The sequence below is a fragment of the Astyanax mexicanus genome, chromosome 6, assembly GCF_023375975.1.
Source record: "Astyanax mexicanus isolate ESR-SI-001 chromosome 6, AstMex3_surface, whole genome shotgun sequence".
Classification (NCBI taxonomy): domain Eukaryota; kingdom Metazoa; phylum Chordata; class Actinopteri; order Characiformes; family Acestrorhamphidae; genus Astyanax; species Astyanax mexicanus.
This window is the reverse complement of record NC_064413.1, coordinates 40,054,121-40,074,459: the sequence shown is the minus strand read 5'-3', so window position 1 is coordinate 40,074,459 and position 20,339 is coordinate 40,054,121. Positions and strand designations below refer to the sequence as shown.

At 38.0% G+C, this 20,339-nt stretch overlaps 1 protein-coding gene across 2 annotated transcripts; it reads right to left on the bottom strand.

The window, feature by feature from the left end:
- Positions 1-216: 216 nt before the first annotated feature.
- lingo4b (leucine rich repeat and Ig domain containing 4b) lies at positions 217-18,013 on the bottom strand. Of its 2 annotated transcripts, none has more exons than XM_022673519.2 (3): positions 17,415-18,013; positions 5,110-5,218; positions 217-4,736 (listed from the first exon to the last, which is right to left on the bottom strand). In XM_022673519.2, the coding sequence occupies exon 3, from the start codon at positions 4,722-4,724 to the stop codon at positions 2,901-2,903; it is 1,824 nt and encodes a 607-aa protein (XP_022529240.2). In that variant the 5' UTR covers positions 4,725-4,736; positions 5,110-5,218; positions 17,415-18,013; the 3' UTR covers positions 217-2,900. The 2 variants fall into 2 exon arrangements, with proteins under 2 accessions (XP_022529240.2, XP_007249823.3); XM_007249761.4 differs by lacking the exon at positions 17,415-18,013 and adding an exon at positions 6,317-6,533.
- Between the last annotated feature and the right edge of the window lie 2,326 nt (positions 18,014-20,339).

The window sequence follows — 20,339 nt, the reverse complement described above, 5'->3', positions numbered from 1 at the left end:
GGCAACAGCATTCAAACAGAACACTGACCTTCTGGCTTCACATTCTGTCCTCCAACGGGACAGCTGTCAAAACAGCAGATTTATCAACATGCATCTCACCGAGCAACGGCAGTGTTTAATTTCATTATGAACACTGAATGAGAAAGGTGCGAAAACATAAGTAAATCAAATGGACGTTTGAGGCAGGTGGAGGAAAAAACGCTTTAAGAGGCACAGCAAATGAGTTAAAGATTTATGGTGTTAATTAAACAGATTCTATACCATAACATTACTGCATCTCCTGTTTAGAGTACATGCAAAGAAGTATCTGCAGTAAAACAGAAGCTTTTATTATTTCACTACCCTTTAGACAACAGTTATTAGACATTTATACAAATAAGTCTTTACAGTGGCTCCATAATGAGGCACAAAGACACATTTTCCATGATATGCCCTTCTGCTTTGCACAGATAAACATTTAAAATCAAACCCATAAAATGTGATTATCCTCATTTTCAGATTATGTTTATACATTCTGGACTCATCATATTGAGAATCTACAGTTTTTTCACAATATTCCTCATTTTAGGGCACCATAATGTTTGGGAAATAATAGTAGGTACAATAATGCAGCATCACCTGCATGCAACAATTTCGTAAAGTCTTTGATTCTCAGACTCTTCACCAGGTGCTGAGAATCTTATCTGGTTATGCTTTGCCAAGTCTTGCTCATTTCAAGGCTTTGTCCCTTGAGCTTTCTCTTCAGCATATGGAACACACGCTCAATTGAATTTAAATCAGTTGACTGGCAGGATCCTGCTTCTTTTTTTACTCTGAAAACACCTGTTTTGCATTAGCACTATGTCTGTGATCATCGTGTTGCTGTAGGAGGAATCACCACCCAAAGGGTTCGGACTCATTTACTGGAAAATGAGCAGATAAGATGTTTCTACACACTCTTTCTCAGATTTTGTTGTGTTACTGCTGTTAGCAGTTACATCAATGAAGATGAATGTTGTTGTTTTTTACTCGTCCCTCTCTGATACAGGTTTTAATGTTGGTCTCGTCTGTCAGAAAAAGGTATTTTTCCAGAATTAACAGACAAGACAGACAGATGTCAGACAGACAACTGAGGATTTATCTGAAGATAAGTGAGGATTCTTTTGCCATTAACAGTGGAGGTCTTCCTTGGCCTACCAGTCCATTAGTGATGAAAGGGCATACTGTGTGAGCTATCTTCTTAAACCTCATAATAGCTTCTCTGGCTGTTGTTGACATAGCTTGTGTTAAGTAATGACAAGTACATACTCCAAATAGCTCCAAGCCTAAGTGTCTAATGCCTTATGAACTAATGAAGCTTATGGAGCACACCTGAAAAATCACACATTATGGTGCCCTAAAATGTAAAATTAGAAGGGACTGTATAAAAAGTGTTAATGGTTTGAATGGACATTTTAAACTGGGAGTGGAGGGATATATCAAGAAATAAAATCCCAGACATAATAGAGGACACTGTATTTCAAAACTGTGATGAGAAACAGAGTGTAAGATCAGGGGCCAGGATTGTTCTTATTTATTACCACCAAATGCAATTAATTAAAACAGCTTCCCAACCATCAGATTTGCATAGTCTTTAATAGTTTAAAATGCAAAATCCTACACTTTATAAATAAGTTAGCAAAACAACATTATGTGACAGAAGTATAAAGTATGTACAATTAAATACAATATCCTGCAAAGCATCTTATCTCATATGAGCACAATGTGCTATTTGGTTATGACATTTATACATTCCTAAGACACATCCAAACTGTTTTTTTTTTATTCATTAAACATAATTAACACGGTTAAAAAGACACACTTTTACAGAAGTAATAAATACATGTATGCAATACCAAGTTTAAAAATAATACTGATTATTTGACCACGACAATTGAACTGAAGTGCAAACAACCCGAATACTAGGTAATATAAAACTGAAAAGCATATAATTTCTTTACTATAACAACATCATTCTTTACACTAAATGTTCTTACATACCAGCTATTGTGTTTTTGTTATGCCTGGTTTGGAGTGAGTTTCCAAAAAGCGTTGTAAATAACTGTAAAATCATAACCCAAGTTTTACTTTCAGTTTACTAAGAGTAAACACTACTGTACCACTATGTTGCTTTAGAAAAACTAGGGTCCTTAAATGGTATACGAATAAATCATCTTGGACACTGTTAGCCAAACTTATATTAGTTATTTTAGTAATTTACAGTCTAATTATACTTTATAATAGGTGTGACAATTCTAAATGTTATGATTTGCATTCTCTTATTTTGTATACTCTCTTATCAAATAAAGGCAGCATTCTCATTTCACATAAATTATTACGTTAATATTAATGTAAATATTAATATAAATTCCATACAAACACACTAATACATTCCATTCCAATATATTCACAGTACCACAGTTCCACAGTTTCTGTCCTATTCTCATAGGATCAAACTGTGTTCTTAACATGTCCAAGAATTTGTTTATAATTTACAATAAATATAAGATAAAGGTAGCCTGAAAAGTACCATACACTGATTACCAGTTTAACAGAAAGCTGTTTCGTGGCTTATTGTACTATACTAAATCAAGGCAGTTGTTTGCTGCATGCATATACATTATAAATGCTTACTATTTCTCAGTATTTAAAACATGGTCTTTCTGACAAAAGGCCCAGTTGTTTTAAATGTACAGTAATGAAAATCAAATGAGCCAAAATGACACCAGCCTGACTTGATCATATAAATGACATACTTGATAGAAGTAGCAGTGATCGCATGTTCTGATTTACAGTACAGTAAGTAGGCCTGCTGTTTTTGCTTACCTTACCTGTTACCGCTAGCTACACGCCAACACTTCACTAAAAGTCCTTTAATGACTTCATATGAGTTTCATTGTAAACCTTCCAGTGTCTGCACCGTCACCCCCTCCACCCATAGATGAACGTGGCACAAAGTCAATGGTGGCTGTGTGCTTGATCTGGCCTTTACTTTGGCTCCAGAAGAACATAAAAACAAAACAAATGGCCACTGAGCTCAGGAAAGAAAGGAAGCCCATAGTAGTGGCAATAACAAGGGTCTTGGCATCAAAGGGGTAAGGGTTTGACACTTCTGCTGAAGAGTTGGTGGAAGGAGGCAACGAGGTCTCAACCCAGGCGTCATCAGAAAAATAGGAACTTGTGTAGTTTCGAGGAAAACTCCGTACCTGAAGACTTGCAGAGATACTGTCATTCCCTGCAGGATTAGCTGCAGTGCAAAGGTAGGTACCGCTGTCCTGTACCTGAGCGCAGCGCAACTCCAGACTTCCATTTGCAAGTACTCTTATTCTCCCCACAGACCCAATCTGAGTCTGATGGGGAGACAGCCAAGTTATAGAAGGCTGCGGATACCCATCTGCTTTGCATTCAAATTGTACATGTGTTCCCTCATCCACTGAAGCCTCCTGTGTCTGCCGGTCCACAATCCGTGGCTGCTTGCAGATGAACACTATAGGAAGCTCTGCATCCGAAAAGTCACGGAACTCCCTCTTTCGCACAAGTTCAGGGGAAGAACATGAAGGTTGGCGACCGTTAAAGTTCAGCCTAAACCTCCTTCGCACTACCCACAGAAGCCGGCAGTCACAAGTCAGGGGGTTTCGATCCAGCCTCAAGGTCTCTAGGTTCCCCACTGAGTGGAAGGCACTCTCCTCCAGGGTGGTGAGTCGATTTGAGGATACATTGAGTAGTCGAAAGTTGACCAGTCCTCTGAAGGCACCTGGCTCGATGCGCAGAAGACTTCCACCTGCCAGGTGAAACTCCTGCAGTCTGAGCATTTCCCCTAGAAGGTTGCCCTGTATAGATGTGATCGGGTTGTAGGAGAGGTCAAGGTAGCGTAGGTAACCCAAATGACGCAGGGCGGCATATGGTACGGCACTCAGATTGCAGTTGCTGATGACAAGAGTGGTAAGGTTGAGACCAATGAGGCTGTTGCTGTTTAAGCTCTCCAGGGAGGGCCACTGAAGGATCTGCAGGGTGCGCAGCTGGTGCAGCCGGCGGAAGGCATTGTTGGGCAAGATGCTGATTGTGAGTCTTCGCAGACGCATCTTGCTCAGGCTCTGAAGCTGTGAAAAAGCTTCAGTAGGAATGGAGGTTAGGTTACTGCGATCCACAATCAGTTCCTGTAAACTCTGCAGGCCAACAAATGCCCTCTGCGAAATGAACACCAGGTCATTCTCCCCAGCGTTCATTTCCCTCAGATTTCCCATTTCCTGAAATGTGTAATCCAGAAACACAAGTATCTCATTTTTACTGAGATCCAAGCTGCGAAGGTTGGACAAGCCAGAGAAAACGCCAACAGGGATTATCTTTAGACGGTTGTTTTTGATTCGTAAGAACTTAAGATTTTTAAGACCCTGGAATGCCTCCACCTCAATCATAGATATAATGTTCTCACCTAGGTCCAGATCCTCCAGCTTGGACATGCCATAGAACTGTCGCCGACCTAAAGTCTTTAAGCGATTGCCGGAAAGATCCAGGCGCTTGCCGTTGTTAGGCAGGCCTTCAGGAACATTTGTCAAGTGTTTTGAGGAGCAGTTGATTTCTAACGTCTCCTGTCGACAGGTGCACTTTTGTGGGCATGGCCAGGACAGATCAGCTGCTGACAAGCTTAGACACCACAGCAGCAGGAGTGTCTGCACCCCCTGCTGGCCACACACCTCCACAAACATCTTACCTCCTGCCTGTTGGAACCACAGAAAGAAAAGTAGCAAATTAGCTAATATTTACAATGCTGATTAACAAGAGATGACATCTCCACGTCATACTTTAATATTGATCAGTATTAATGTGTTCTGAATGCTGTATATTGCAAACAAACAGTTTGTGAGCTGTTGGTTGAAACATGCATGTAATTTAGAATTTATGTAAATTGATATTTTGATGTGTGATAAATCATGTACCCTTCCATGCTACCCAAGAGAATGTAATTGAAAGTTATTGACAGACTAAATGAAAAATGTTTTACCTATTGATATTTTTGTAATAAAATTAAATCCATCACTCTAAATATCGATGTATTGTATTGGCTCATTCATTTGTTAGAGTGACACTCACCTTGTTGCTTCCGTTGTACAAGTTCTCATAACCAGAGGTTTGAAGGTTCAGATCTGACTTGATCTCGGTTTTATCTTGAGTTTGACACAAACATTCATCCCCAGGCAACCTACAGCCCAAAAGAAAATAGATTTTAAATTAAAATCTGTTATTTGCAAGCTTCTACCTTTTGTTAGTCCCAGGAGAGCAAATACATTTTAAAATTATTTTAAAAATCAAGTGTCCCAAAAATCTTATTTTGCTCCTGCCTTTAAAAAAAGCTACACTTAACTGTTCTCGGCAGTTTGCCAAGGTTTCATTTAAGCACCATGTGGAAAGCACAGCAACAAACGCTCTTTCTGGCCAGCTATCTGGAGCAGAGCATGCTGTGAGACAGCTGGAGGGGCAAATGTAAAGAGGCAGGTCTATGGATTGTAGTCACACTGGCCACTGGTTTTACCTGAGGCCAGGAGCGCATGTGGTGGAAACTGGGTTTAAATGAGAATTTGACCACCTACTGCAGATCTGCACACAGAGCTACTGCTTGAGCAAAAAGTGAAGAATTTGAAGCACTGCATGAACACAACTGCTCTGTGGAGAATTTAATAGCTATGAAAGTTTCTGTTATCAAATTTCAAATGTAACCTATAGTATATTTTAAAGTCCTGTTCAAACTATTTAATATAAACACAATCCCTGGTTTTAAAATATATTTGAAAAAAAAAAAAAAAAAACACATTGCAACATACAGCAACCCATAAAAAGGAACTGAACTGAATTTCCTGACTTCTTTTGACTCACTAAGCTGACAGAGCAGGGAACTTTCTTGGTGTAAGCAAATTCCTTTCCTTAAAATGAAAAGCCAGCAACAACTGTTCTTTCCTTATTAACATCTAAGCCACTAACAAGAACTAAAATCAATACTGTATTGAATTAGCATAAGCTGTGTGGAACAGAAACATCTAACTTAGTATAATAAAGTAGAAATCCTTGAATAAGGCTTTCTTTAATCTTTATTTAATTGTGAGCTTTAATTCAGTGGGAAGTCTCCAGGTACTTTGTGTAACATAATATAATTGCCTTTCCAACTTTGCAAATACAAACTGTATTTACATGCATTAAAATGCGCCTTTAACACACAGTTTGATAAAAGACTCCAATACTAAAGTACACTCTGTGCACACATAAAAAAAACACACTCATAAGTACCATAGATATCCATTCAAACCTGAGCCGCTGAAAGTCTCTTGCTTTTTCTCCCTCACACACAGTCAACGCTTTTCCATCTCTCCCTACAGAAAGCACAAGATTGAAGCAGAACGCTGTTCTAAAGCTCTAAAGCTTTCAGTGTTGTCCCATCTCCACTATTCATGCAGAGGGTCCTCTACTGCATGGAAGCGCTGACTCATAATGTGGGGCTGGCAGGGGCAGAGCTGGACATAGCTGTCCTAACACCATGCAGCCAGCCTGTGGAGCCCAGAGCCCAGCTTACATAAATTAATGTGTTGATCCTTCTATTCGATATATAAGAGACGAGCACTGACAGGTGCGCCAGATGAGCCTGGACAGTGCTCAAAAAGTGTCAGGACTGACTCTGACCAGACCCGACTACCTCTCTTTGTGTCTCTCTTCTCACCTTTGCATTCATTATTCATTTCTTTATCTCAGTTTCAGTACGATAGAGTTCCTAACACCACAATGACTTCCCAATTTACACATAGTTAAGTCTGAGCTCGAGCTCATTACGCTCAGGTGAAACACACAGTCCATTTCATGCTTGGTGAAATGCTTTTTTTGCATTTCTTTGATCACGCAATCTCTGAAGCCCCATACTGCTCTGCATTATGTCATCATCTATCACGACAGCTATTTATAACATGGACGATTTTGTAACATTCATAACATAATTGGCGCTTTTTCCCCTGACTGATCAACATGATGTTTCATAGAATTGGTTTTGCGTAACACCACAGTTCACCCGTTTAGATTTCAAACCCAGCCAAATTCTTATCTAATGCAGGCAACTATGCCAGAGAGCATGTTATTGCCAATCAGATTGAACTACTCACAGCCCATTTATTCTCTGGACCTCACACACACATAGCCAGTTACAGAGTTCTGCATTGACCTTTTCACCTTCTTGAGTTCTTAATTCAGAACCACGAAGGAGCCCTGACCTCCAGTCACGTCAACAAATGACACTCATCAATACTGGACAGCTTTATCAGGTTGCAGCCAACGGAATAGGCCATTAATTAATGGAGAGACAACAGAGACAACATCACCTACACAGTCTATTGGCATGCAAATAACTCTACACCAGCACTACAGATTTACCCCTGAATCAGCATTACAGACTACATCAGTACAGCATTATTGTAAATAATAAATAAATTATAAATAAATTATACTAAACTGTACTATTTAAATGTTTGATCATCCTTTTTGCACATGTGTAATTACCTACAAACAGTGGTTCCTTAAAATATCCTTAATAAAAGCAATGATTTTTTTGTGTTCTTTGCCAGGCTAAAGGGTTCAATATAGTACAGAAAAGGAGTTCCACTTTTGTCTACAGTCTTAAATGGAAATTCTGAAAAAAAAAAATAGAACACTTTTTGCTACATTGTACAAAAAAATATCCAAACACAAGTTTGAATTGCTATTTCTAAAGACTTTAGGAAGTATTTAGGACAAAACCTTAACAATACATTTTAAGTTAACCAAGATAAATATTTGTGGAAAATGTGGCACTCTTCTTTTTGTAGCGCATTTAAAAAAAAAATTACAGTGTAAGAGCACCTCAAAAAACTTTGCTCACCATTTTTGCGTTTTTTTTCTTTAATAATGTGCTGCCTAAGGCTGCAATGATTTGGGATATTTATGATATCATAACTGACTAAAACTTATCAGTGTTTAATGGTGTCGCAGGATACAATATTTCATAATTCTTCCTCTTTCTTAGTACAATTTATTTATTTATAGAAATGTCCAGTATATAAAATGTTTTTTAAAGCTGCTCTTTGATACTATATTTCTTTATGGATTATTGGATAATTTAAATTAATCCATCGATTGTTTAGTTTACTGGTGGGATGATTCTATGTTCGATTACATTTTCCATTACCAATAATAAGCAAACATGTCCAACAATGAATACCGCTGCACAGTGTGGACAGTATATCTATTCCAATTTGTTCACAAACCTCAGAGAAACATAAATCTCATGATACACATTTCGTACAGTGCATCAGTTTCATGCTATTAGGTTTTAGATCACTATGAGCAGGCCTGGTCAGTGTACCCTTGTGTGAAAGGTCAATGTTGAGGTCAGACTTAAACAACAACCTTCAAGATTTGGAACTTAAGCAGGTTTTATTCAACTTTTTCTAATATATTCTTTCCGAGTTAGTGTGAGAGGTCACTGACCTCCGTAGCTGGCCTGACATTTGCCCTCAGTGTGCCGACAGGGAACGGGCAGGACTGACTGTGTTGCCCTCTCTTTCTCACACTGTGGTGCTATTCTTACCCAGCCTGAGTGAGAAATAACCCCAGCCACTCGTGAATCACCAATTAGAATTCCTCAGATAGAGCAACAATAGCGGCTGCATATGAGAGGGTGCTGTTTATTGGTCTGGCACCTGGCTCTGTCGCTACCCTCAGCAGAAAGCTGCATGGCCACAATCATGAGTATTAAAAAGCCCCCAACCAAATAACAGGTGCTGGATGGAGTGGGGAGTGGGGAGTGGGGGGACAATGGCAGTTCTAAAGAACAGCAGAGTGTTTTTCCCCTTGTGCTTGCCAGAGGTACGGATAACACATTATCAAATCAAGAGAATGGCTTAAATATAAAATAGACAGGATACAAGAATGTATTTACAGTAGATAAACAAAGCTCCAAGGCTTTTCTGGGCTGTGTGCTGCATGTGTCCCACACTGTCTGTTTTTATATTCAAATATTGCATTTTTTAGCCAATGGACTGTGACTTTAGCATATAATACAGGTTTTCATATCTTAGAATATGCACAAGTAAGACTGATTTCTGTGCTCTTGACTAAAGGAGTGTGTGAGAGAGATAAAGGAAAACTGCAGAGGCTTCAGGCCTGTAACGAACATGATTACAAGAGGCATTCATTCAGTACACATCAGTATACATTCCCACAGCTGTCACAGACGTCTTGCAGAGGAGGGAGTATGAAAGTAGGTGGCAATTTGTGTATGTATGGGCTTTTTTCAGTGAAAGTCTCTTTATTTTTTAAGGATACAGAAAAGGATTTAAATAGTTTTTTGAATATACTCAGTGGTTTGCGAGGAGGCGAGGGTGGAGGTTTGAGACTTGGAAGTTTTTGTTAAACCACTTTACTTGTGAAAGGAAAATTAGCCTTTGGTTCACATTTTCTGATTCTGAATAGACAAATTAATCTTGATAAACAGATAAAAAAATGATCAAGTAGACAAATTAACAAATTAGAACAATAGGTACCGGATAAGCATGAGTGTGCATTTTTGTTTGGGCTGATCTGACATAAGGCTTAACTTCTAGTTCTCTTGTGCTTGTTATGAGAGCGAAGAAAGGAGCTTAATTTATTTTTCAAAAGAGCTCTATCACAAAAGACCAGCAGACAGAATGTGATTAGAAAAAAAACTTGACATCAGCTTTGTGCTGGTCTTTACAGATGGAACTTGAACACTGTGTACCGCAGCAATGTGGACTAAAAATAAGACCAAAGGGGAAAAGAGGACATGCAGAAATTACAGTTTAGAGTGGGGTATTGTTCAGCTGTTTTTAATGAAAATATGAGAGAATGTCATCACTCTGGCCCTTCGCGTCAGATTTGTTTGCCGGTTTCAGTCTGAAGCAAGGCAAATCCATGCTTATTGGGGTATAGAGGTTTAGTGAATATTACAGAAGGCACATGCATTAATGTAATAAGATAAACATACATGACAGTTTACAGTAGAAGGTTAAATTCTGTATTGAAATATGGATTGCCTCCACTGGATTCATTGGATTAAAAATCAACATAGACTAGAATGTGAATTCACAAGCAAATATTTGCATAATCCCCAACACAGAGAGGACAGCTGGCTTCTCCTATTTGACACACATGTTGGCCGCTTAGAGCTGATATCATTTGCAAAGTCCTGGTTTCAGATTTGATTCCATTGATGGGAACTTGCGCTGTGGGGGAGGAGCGTGACTCAAGCCTATTTCACGTGCAGTCGACTAGCCAGAGATTGCCAGTAAGCTTACAAAAAGAGCACACGATGTGAATACAGACTCGTACTCAGGCAGTGACCCGAAGGATCGGCCACCTTTTTGTTTTATTCACCCAACTACACCTGAGAATGTACTATAAGGAACTGTACAATTCAACCACTGAATTCAGGTGTTTTCGGTGTATTTAGCCCTATTGCCTCAGATTGCCATGCATTTTGCAACAACTGTTAAAGAATGGGTGGCTCTAAAGAACTCACTGAACTCCAGCATGATACTGTAATAGAATGCCACCACTGTAACAAGTCAGCTGGTGCAATATCTTCCATTCTAGATAGTCTGCAATGTATTTTGAGTGATATTACTGAAAAATGGAAGACTTTATGGTCCACAATTACTTAGTAACACAATAACAGTGTTCCAAACCTTCTGTAGCATTAAAAAACATCAGCCCAAAAACTCTACTCTTAGAGTTTCATGACATGGGTTTCTATGGCAAGCGTCAGCATGCAAGCCTTACATCACCAACCACAATGCCCAGCATCAGATTGAGTGGTGTAAAGCACACCGCCACTGGCCTCTGAAGCAGTGGAGACGTGTGCTCTGGTGCGTCAATCATGCTTCGCTAACCGCTGGTCTGAAGGGTAAGTCCAGGTTTGGGGAAGGCCAGGACAACGTTACCTGACTGACTGCTCTGTGCAAGACTAAAGTGCTAAAGTTTGGAAATGTAAACTTTGTTGAAACAGTTTATAGAGGGTCCTTTTCTGTCCCAGAATGACTGTGCCCTCGTGCACAAATCAAGGTCTATCAAGGCATGGTTGCGTAAGTCTGGAACTGAGGAACTTGACTGGCCCAAGCAGAGCATTGACCTCAACCCCCATTAACCCCGTCAAAAACCTTTGGGATAAACTACAACAGAGATTGCAAGCTGGTCTCTCTTGTCACATCAGCGTCTGACCCCACAAATGCTCTTCTGGATGAACAAGCTACATTTTCCACAGACACAAACCTTAAAAATCTTAACAAGTGTGTGTCGTTAGAGCAGCAAATCATTGATTATGGATTTAAAAGGGATGTCATACAAGCTTCTGTAAGTGTATTGTGAAGGTTTCACAATTTTCTATATCATTAGATATAGAGCATTTTATTGAATTTTATTTCTATTTAATTTTGTATTCATTTACACAAATTTAACGATTATCGAACATTTTTGTTTTCATCAACCAATACTTAAACACAGTTAAAATGCTTTATTGTTGTTTCTAATACTGAATATGTTTTATTTAATCCATTGCTGGAAAACTGTCCCATCCCAATTTTGCACTCACTTGGTACATTTAAAATGTTGCACAAATATGTGCATTAAATATTAGGGGTTTTGTCCAATGCATACTAAAGGAACATGGAGGGCTTGTCCAGCTGTAAAATCAAATCCTAGTCTACCATTGGGAGGGTAGTGTTATTATCCAATAGGCTACACCAACCATGATGGCAAGGACTTTATACCATTACACTCATGAACTATTTTTATCCTGCCCCGGGCTTGAATGACTGGCGTTATTCTGAAGCCTTGCCATTTCATTACTGAACTGCTACCTCACAATGACATTAACTTTACTTCACTGCACTTCACTGCACTTAAATGTTCTCCTCCATTAGACGATATACTGTATATTGCAGTATTTCAATGGAAGCAGGAAACATGCATTAGCTGGGTTTTGTTTATTTTGTACTATGCTTTGTATTATGCTGTAGTGAAACATTAGATATGATTTTATATAAAATGCTTTGCAATATGAATTGTGTTGGGGATCGACTTTACTTCAAATATCTAGGTAATTCAGTAAATTACTAAAGCAATTTAAGGCTACAAGTAGCTAGGTGGGTTTATTAAGTCTAATATAAATATCTTTAATTAAATGATAAGCTTAGAAGGCTGGTATGACCAAACCAATCTGTGCCACAGCAATCTGTGTAGCATCTAATTATACAATTGTAGAAAATGAGACCAAAGACCAATCAGTTGTAGCATTAACACCACTTCTTTGTTTCTACATTAATTGTCCATTTTTTCAACTCCACTGACTTTATCAGAGTAATTTGTAGCTCTATAATTATAGAATGAAGTCCAGTTTTTTCTCTGCATACTTATATTATGGAACTACAGTGATCCTTTATGATTAGTGGAGCCGATAAAATAAAAAATGACTGTAGAAATAAGAGGGAAGTGTTAATCTTATGGTTCATATTTGTATTAATGCATAAAATATTGGAAGTTAAACAGAATCTTAATCTCATAGACATATACAACATATCATATGGTCATCCAGCTTTATATCATGCAGCTTTTACTTTTTGTAATGGCAGCCCTGTCATGATTATTACATTATTGACTTATCTATATCTGATAATTGTGATATTGTCTATTGTGGTTTTTTTTTTGTAAGTTTGTTTGTAACAGTACACAGTATTTTAGTATTTGGGTCAGTCATACAATGACCAATGCTTTAATAACTGTGACTTCATACACACAGTGTGAACTGCAGTAAGTAAAGAAAAAAATATTTGTAAAAAAAAAAAAAAAAGAATTGTAATTAAAAATGATTAATTACAAATTGTGTATGAATGAAGGGTATAAATGCTTTGTCATCACTGTCTTAATGGTTGTCAGGCCCGTCCAGCCAAGCCAAGCACCCTATGCCCATATATGGACTTCTTCTAATCAGGGCACGCTCATGCAGTCATCCAGCCCTGATTAGAGATCAGCTTCACCTGGGCAGAGTTGCTTATAAGCACGCTGCTCCTCTCTGCTGTTGCCGAGTATTGGTCGCTCTCATGGTCTGTGTTTCCTTGTGGTTCCAGCCTGTTTGCTACTCTACAAAGTGTTCTAGCTCCCAAGCCTGTCTTCCCTAGTTCCTGTTTTTTCCTTGGACTCCTCCCGGCCTAAGTATCCCTGTTTTATTTCTTGTTTTGTTTGTTTGCCCTGTTTACTTTCTTAGTCTAGCCATTTTCCTAAGCTCTGCTTAGTAGTTTTCTGTTTGCTATTTTGTAGTCTAGTGCTCCCTTTGTTTTTCCCCATTCCCCTTACTACTTCCTGGTTTTATTGTTTTGGCCGTTCCACTTATTCCTTAGTCCCTGTTTCTTTTGGCCCAGTCCCGTTTACTTTGTCAGTGTTTATTTGTTTTCAGTTTTGCCCGACTTTAGTGTGTTGCTCTAGTCCTCTTTTATATTGTTTATTTTGTTTATTTCAATAAATTTTACTGCTTCGTTCTACATCCCCAGCAGTGTCTCTTATTTTCTCTCTGCCTGTTTACAGTCAGGCATGACAATGGTAAAAAATATTGTTTTTCGCAATAATTGCTGGGACAATGTGTCGTCTACCAAGAAATTGTTATTGTGACAAGCCTATGTAGTGGCCATATTATTATTTCAGAACACTATTAAGCACAGTTTTTAATTGTTTTATTTAACAATATAGTACTTTTTATTGCTCTATGTTGATATAACATTTGAAAATAGAATTGTTTTAAATCAAGAATCTAACCTTGACCACCATCATCTTATACAAATATTGTGTAGTATTCAGTCAGTGGCCAGCTGCGGCCTGTACAGCACTGCAGACACAAGCAGGGTCAAATTGTGTCCTGAATAGTTATATGCGTCTGAGCAGGCAGGTCTGGTTCAGAGCATCGGGATTACACACAGAAAGAAAAGGCAAAAACCCCATGGAGCAGACAGCTGACCCAGGACAGGCTGATCACCAACAGCAAGCTTTTGCTCTTGAAAGCCTTTTAAAAAACAAATCTGAAAGCACAGATGTAATCCTATGGGATCCTGTACAGATAAATCTACACCAACTAAAGGTCTATCACAGCTTCAGCACAGAAGACAGCCATGTGAATGTGTGATGTGTAAATAAAGTTACAGATTATACTACCTCTGAAACACAGTCCATTCTCAGCCCTGCTGTCACTATTAATCAGAGCCTTTAAATCAAAGACACAGTTGTATCAGGCCTGATTGAGAGTATTGACAGGTTGGCTGAGCAAAACAAAAGACAGTGATCAGATGAGTGCTTTTATTGGTGGACTCTATCAGTGCAGCCACTCTGGCAGCTCTGTGAATTACAGGAGTCAGAGATAAATCATGCAGCAAGAGGTGACTGGGACACTGGCTGTGCATTAAAACTTGCCTGATTAAAGTGCCCATTTGGATCCTCTCCAAGCCTCCTCACCCTGGCTTCCTCTCACTCGAGCGAGGGCAAAATTTGCTTTGCTGCACATTATTGGTGGTACAGTCTGCTGTTTAATCTCTCATTAGAGAAAACTTCCACAAAATGGATTATTATCAATTCAACAGACCTTCCCAAGGCCGGAGAGCCAAAAAGCGAATCAGGAAAGCTGAGAAACCTGAGCTCATCAAAATGTGCTGGGAATTAAAGGTGCCTGATTTTCTGCTTTGCTGCAGCAGTAATCTGGCTCAGTATACAGGCGAGATTGATCGCAGGAGTGCCTGTTTTAACTGGGACTTCTCAGTTTGACCTCCTTTTGATCTTCAGTGCAGACTTCCAATTGCTGCTGAGGTCTGTGGGTGGGTGGGTGTCTGAGGGAGGTGGTGGTTCATAAATAAACGAGTTAAGGGATGAAACAATGAAGTAAAAACTACCTTGTTGTTTTTTAACACACTTAAAGGAACAGTTACTTCAAAACAGCATGTGTGTCCTTTTCTACTTACACCAAACATTTGATTGTTGGATGCAGACTATGTATACTGGGGAGAAATGGCTGCTGTTTAAAGTTAGTTTCCTTAGGTTTATGCTGAATCTACAGGGTGGATAACACAGACTTCCATTAGGCTACTGTGTAACTATATTATCTGTTAAAGCTGCAGTGTAAAACTAATGAAGCCATCTTCATACATTACTTCACTGTGAATAAATAAAAAATATATAAAAGAAACTATTAGGACTAAACATTTCCATTTTTGCTCACTAATAGAAATTAACTTATACCTTTAGAAACCACTATGTTCTTCTAGGACATCAACGTTTTAATAATTATAGTTCCTGTATATTGTGGTAAAAACTAATCCAAAAGCAAACAGCAAAACACAATTTCAGAATATATTATACAGCACTGCAAAATCACCTTTAATGACCTTTAACAGTTCTGTTTTCAGCCAGGTTGTCTGATTGATTATATCCGGGATAAGAGAAAAGCTCTTTAAAGCTCTCCTCTTAGAGTAAAACTGCTTTTTTCAGCTTGACACAAAAGAACCCACACAACAACAAGCCATCACTGCGCAAAAGTGCAGCTCAAGCTTTTGCTTGTAGCTGGTTTAGATGGTTTGATGGTCAAGGTGTGTGAGAAGCTGGTTAAAAACAAACCCTATTCTTGTATTATCAATGGCCCAGCATATTGTTAATTTAATTTGGTTTTATTGGTCAAGCTTGGTTATACTGGTTATCAAGCTTGGTCTGGTTGCTCATGCGAATAGACCAGCTAAACCATAAAAAAACTATGCTGACAAGTTCCTGTTTTTTTGTCTGTAAGCTATCTCTCTCTAACTTTCAGAAGACAGACCTAGATCAAACAACATCAACAACTGTTACACATTTTGAAATAGTAAGAAAGAGTAAGACATTTTTACAATTAACAATGTTTAACATTGTACTTGTAATTCTTAAAAAAAAAAATATTCAAATGTGCTTACTTACTCTCACATTTATATTCAGAATCTGCTTCACTTAATCCAGTTAAACATAAATAATGACTCTCTTTGTGATGAAATGTACAGTTTGTTCGTGAGTGTTCTTAAAGCACTGAAGCCCTGCTCAAAAACGCAGCTGGTCATCCAGCGAAAACATACCCTATGCTGGTCAAGAGATAGTTATAGAGCTAGCCTACCAGCATAGGGTATGTTTTTTTTGGATGACCAGCTGGTCTTGAGCTGGATTTTTTAGCAGAGAGGGTATCCACAATAATCTTAATATCCCAGATAGAAGAGAGCATTGGATAAATGTTGAATTGTGGTTGTATTAATGTTACAATGAAATTATGTTACAATTACTTTTTTTAATGGCAAATAACTACATGACAGGAGCACTGTATAACCTATAAGAGTATAATACAAACATGATCTACATGTTTAATATATAGTAAAGTTGTATACAAACAATATACAACTCTGGAAAAAATTAAGAGACCAGTTTAGTTTCTGGATCAGTTTCTCTAATTTTGTTATTTATAGGTATGTTTGAGTGAAATAAACATTGTTGTTATATTCTGTAAACTACGGACAACATTTCTCCCAAATTCCCAATAAAAATATATCCATTGGAAAAATGGCTGAAATAACAAAAAAGACGCAGAGCTTTTAGACCTCAAATAATGCAAAAAAAAAAAAACAAGCTAATTTTCATAAAGTTTTAAGAGTTCAGACATCAATATTTGGTGGTTTTTAATCACTGTTTTGGCAGGTTCTCATCCACCAGTCTTACTCACTGCTTTTGAATAACCGCTGGTAAAATTTAAGCAGTTCAGCTTGGTTTGATGGCTTGTGACCATCCATCTTCCTCTTGATTATATTCCAGAGGTTTTCAATTTGATAAAATCAAAGAAATTAATCAATTTTAAGTGATCTCTTATTTTTTTCCAGAGCTGTATATTAACTTTGTTATACTGAACCAACCTAAAAATATAATCTAACCTAAAAAAAAAAAAAAAAAGTTTGGCCATCTTTGGCCATCAAATCGTAAATATATATTTTTTAGATAATTAGATGGAAAAAATGAACGTTTGCTATCTTGTACCAATGTTTATCACGATGTAAGTATCGTGTATTTAATTGATAAAATAGTGTCGTATATCCCACCACTAGTTGAAACTACTCTGAACAAAAGAAACACGTAGCGTTTAGGCATTAAGAACAAAAAGGAGAAGTAGCGCGGAGTCCTACAAGAAAATGAGGAAACTTTAAACATTATTCATAACCTCTTTATTATTAAACAGGAACTCTGCGCTTCCTGCTCGTTTATACATATGTATAACTCAGCAACGTAAAATAACCCGGGATAAAGAGCGGAGAAAAGTGTAAAGCGGTGCTCACCTGCTTTTTCTTACAGTGCTGAGAAGATTTCCCGCTTTTCCTTATTTTCCCATTTCTCGTCCCTCTCACTCCTCCGTCCAGCTCGAGCCTGGAGCTGGGAGTGCTGGTTCTGACAGAAGTAGCGTGTCTATCTGGAGACCAGACCCGAGCATTTTAATCGTTTCACTCCTTCATTAATTTCTTCTGTCTAACACGAGTCCTCCTCCCTGGGGTCTATAAAGATAATTGGTGCCATGATTTAGGTCGACTCCTCTCAGAGCTGAAGCTTCCTCTCCATCTCTCCTCCTCATCTAACTTCTCACACTCACCCAGCAGCAGCAGCAGCAGGAGAAAGGTGTACACGGTGCTTCTCTGTCTGCAGGAAAAAAAATGGAAAAAAGTCCCCTGTAAACATGAAGCCTAATGATATTCACTCAAACAGCTCAACAGAATCCAAACGCATCCTCTCTGCGTGCGCCTCCCTGTGAGCTTAAACCCTGGCTGGGATTTAGCTAGAGAGAGTGTGTTCCTGCTGGATGGCTGTCCTGACAGGATTTGCTGTTATATTCGACAGACTGCTGGCTGGAGTTTATCCAGGACAGCACACCACTGGAGTGTGTGAGCGAGCAATGCAGCCCCCATGGGAAGCTGTTTGCAAAATATAGCATATACTCACACGATATTGGGACCAAGTATAAGACTACCCTTAGTTTAGTTTATTCGCATTAAAGCAGAGGCATGCAAAAAGCATTTAATTTCAAACACACTCATTCATTGATGTTGAGGTGTTTGTTGTCTCTGTTGAATTCTTTTCACAGTAAACAACCCTTGATCAGCTCAGAATATATCATATTATTCAAAGAGTTCTCTCAGTGGAAGTGTGTAGAGAAACACATTTACAGTGCTGGGAAAAAAATAAGAGACCACATTTAGTTTCTGAATCAGTTTCTCTGATTTTGCTATTTATAGGCATATATTTGAGTAAAATGAACATTGTTGTTTTATTCAATTAATTACCAACATTTCTCCCAAATTCCAAATAAAAATAAAATTTAGAGCATTTATTTGCAGAAAATGTGAAATGGCTGAAATAACAAAAAAGATGCAGAGCTATCAGACCTCAAATCCTGCAAAGAAAACAAGTTCATATTCATAAAGTTTTAGGAGTTCAGAAATTAATTAATATTTGGTGGGATAAACCTGTTTTTTAACCACAGTTTTCATGCATCTTAGCATGTTCTCCTCCACCAGTCTTACACACTGCTTTTGGATACTTTTATGCCACTCCTGGTGCACAAATTCAAGCAGTTCAGTTTGGATTGATGGATTGTGATCATTCATCTTCCTATTGATTATATTCCAGAGGTTTTCAATTTGGTAAAATCAAAGAAACTCACACTTTTAAGTGGTACCTTATTTTTTCCAGAGCTGTATATTTGTTTTATTATCTGTTTTAAAATAGCAAACTTCTGGGGGCAGTTATCCTGTAGCGTTGTGCCAGATCTTGTAAACTTATCAGAAGTCATGTTTCTATTTTCTATCATTTTTCTTCCTTATGCAAGTACTTTCTCAAAAATATAACCCTTCTGTTATGTTCTGTTGTTCTGTTTCTTTTGCTTAGTTAATAAAATCAGAATTTAGTTTACTGAAAATAGGGATCCTCTACAGTTCATGGTGTACATATAAATTACAATTAAAAATAAATAAATAAATAAATAAATAGACTAAAATATATAACTAAATAAATAAACAAATAGTTTTAAATAATATAATTGTACAATTGAAAGCCTTTATTGTTACATGAATGTAATAATTAACATGCATGTTATATTAGTCTTCACTTCACATGTTTGAACTGATTAATCCTTCTATTTAATTTTGTTGTTTTCCCCTTTGGTCACTTTGTACTGTTTAACTACAATATAACTATGTATTAACTAATCTCCAGAAATCTCGGCTGGGAAGCACAGTCTATTCAATATCTTCTTGTGAAGGTCTGCTAGGCTGTTTTTACCGCACACTAACTACCTGCCCCCAACAGCTGTGTTATAAGCACAAGCACATTTGGAGACCTTCAATGAACTGTCCACCATATGGCTGTACTCTCACATACCACGTACATGCCAGCTGCTTTAGAGAGGAAAATAAGAACAGCTTTCTACTCAGTCTTCTCTCCTTTGTGTTTTTTTTACCCACATAATCCAGTTTTCTTTTCTTCCCAAGAGTTCATGTCCCACATTTAGGCTGACATCCAGAATTTTAGGCCTTAATGAGACTGATAGGAACGGTCTGATTCACACGGCAAATGTACCAAGTCAAGTAGTATTAAATAAACTAGATGTTATTTTTTGTTACTGACCATTTGTGAAAGAGAATAGTAGTAGTGCTTTACTATCAAGAGAAGGTTTAGGTCAGCTGAATGCTAGCCTGGACACCTCTTCAGCCAGAGAGAAAACACATGGCTCTATTATCCATACTTGATGAAATTGCTGAGATTGCTGCCTCATCAGCCTGTTGATTGTTCATCATCAGCCTCTCATTGTTTATAGATGACCTATTATCCTCAAATGCTCCCTGAGCCTGAAGCTAGCAGGGCTAGCAACACTCCATCAGCAGAAAAAAACATCTGTCCTCATTTATTTTACTGTAACGCATCAAACAGTATGTATGGGAGTAGGAAAGAAGTGCAGCAAATCAGTAAATAAATGCTTATGTATAGAAACTGCCTACATTGTGTAAGGCTATTACAATATAACAGTACAGTTATCTTTACTTATGATTTCCAAAATATTTTTGACCAGGCCGATAAGAGAGACAGAGATATACACATAAAAAGGACGAGAGAGATAGAGAGAGGGGGAGAGAGCTTTAATGTGGCATTAGTGGGCTGGGAGTACTGTGGCACTCTTAGTATTGCCTCTAGGAATTTAATTAAATCTGGCCACT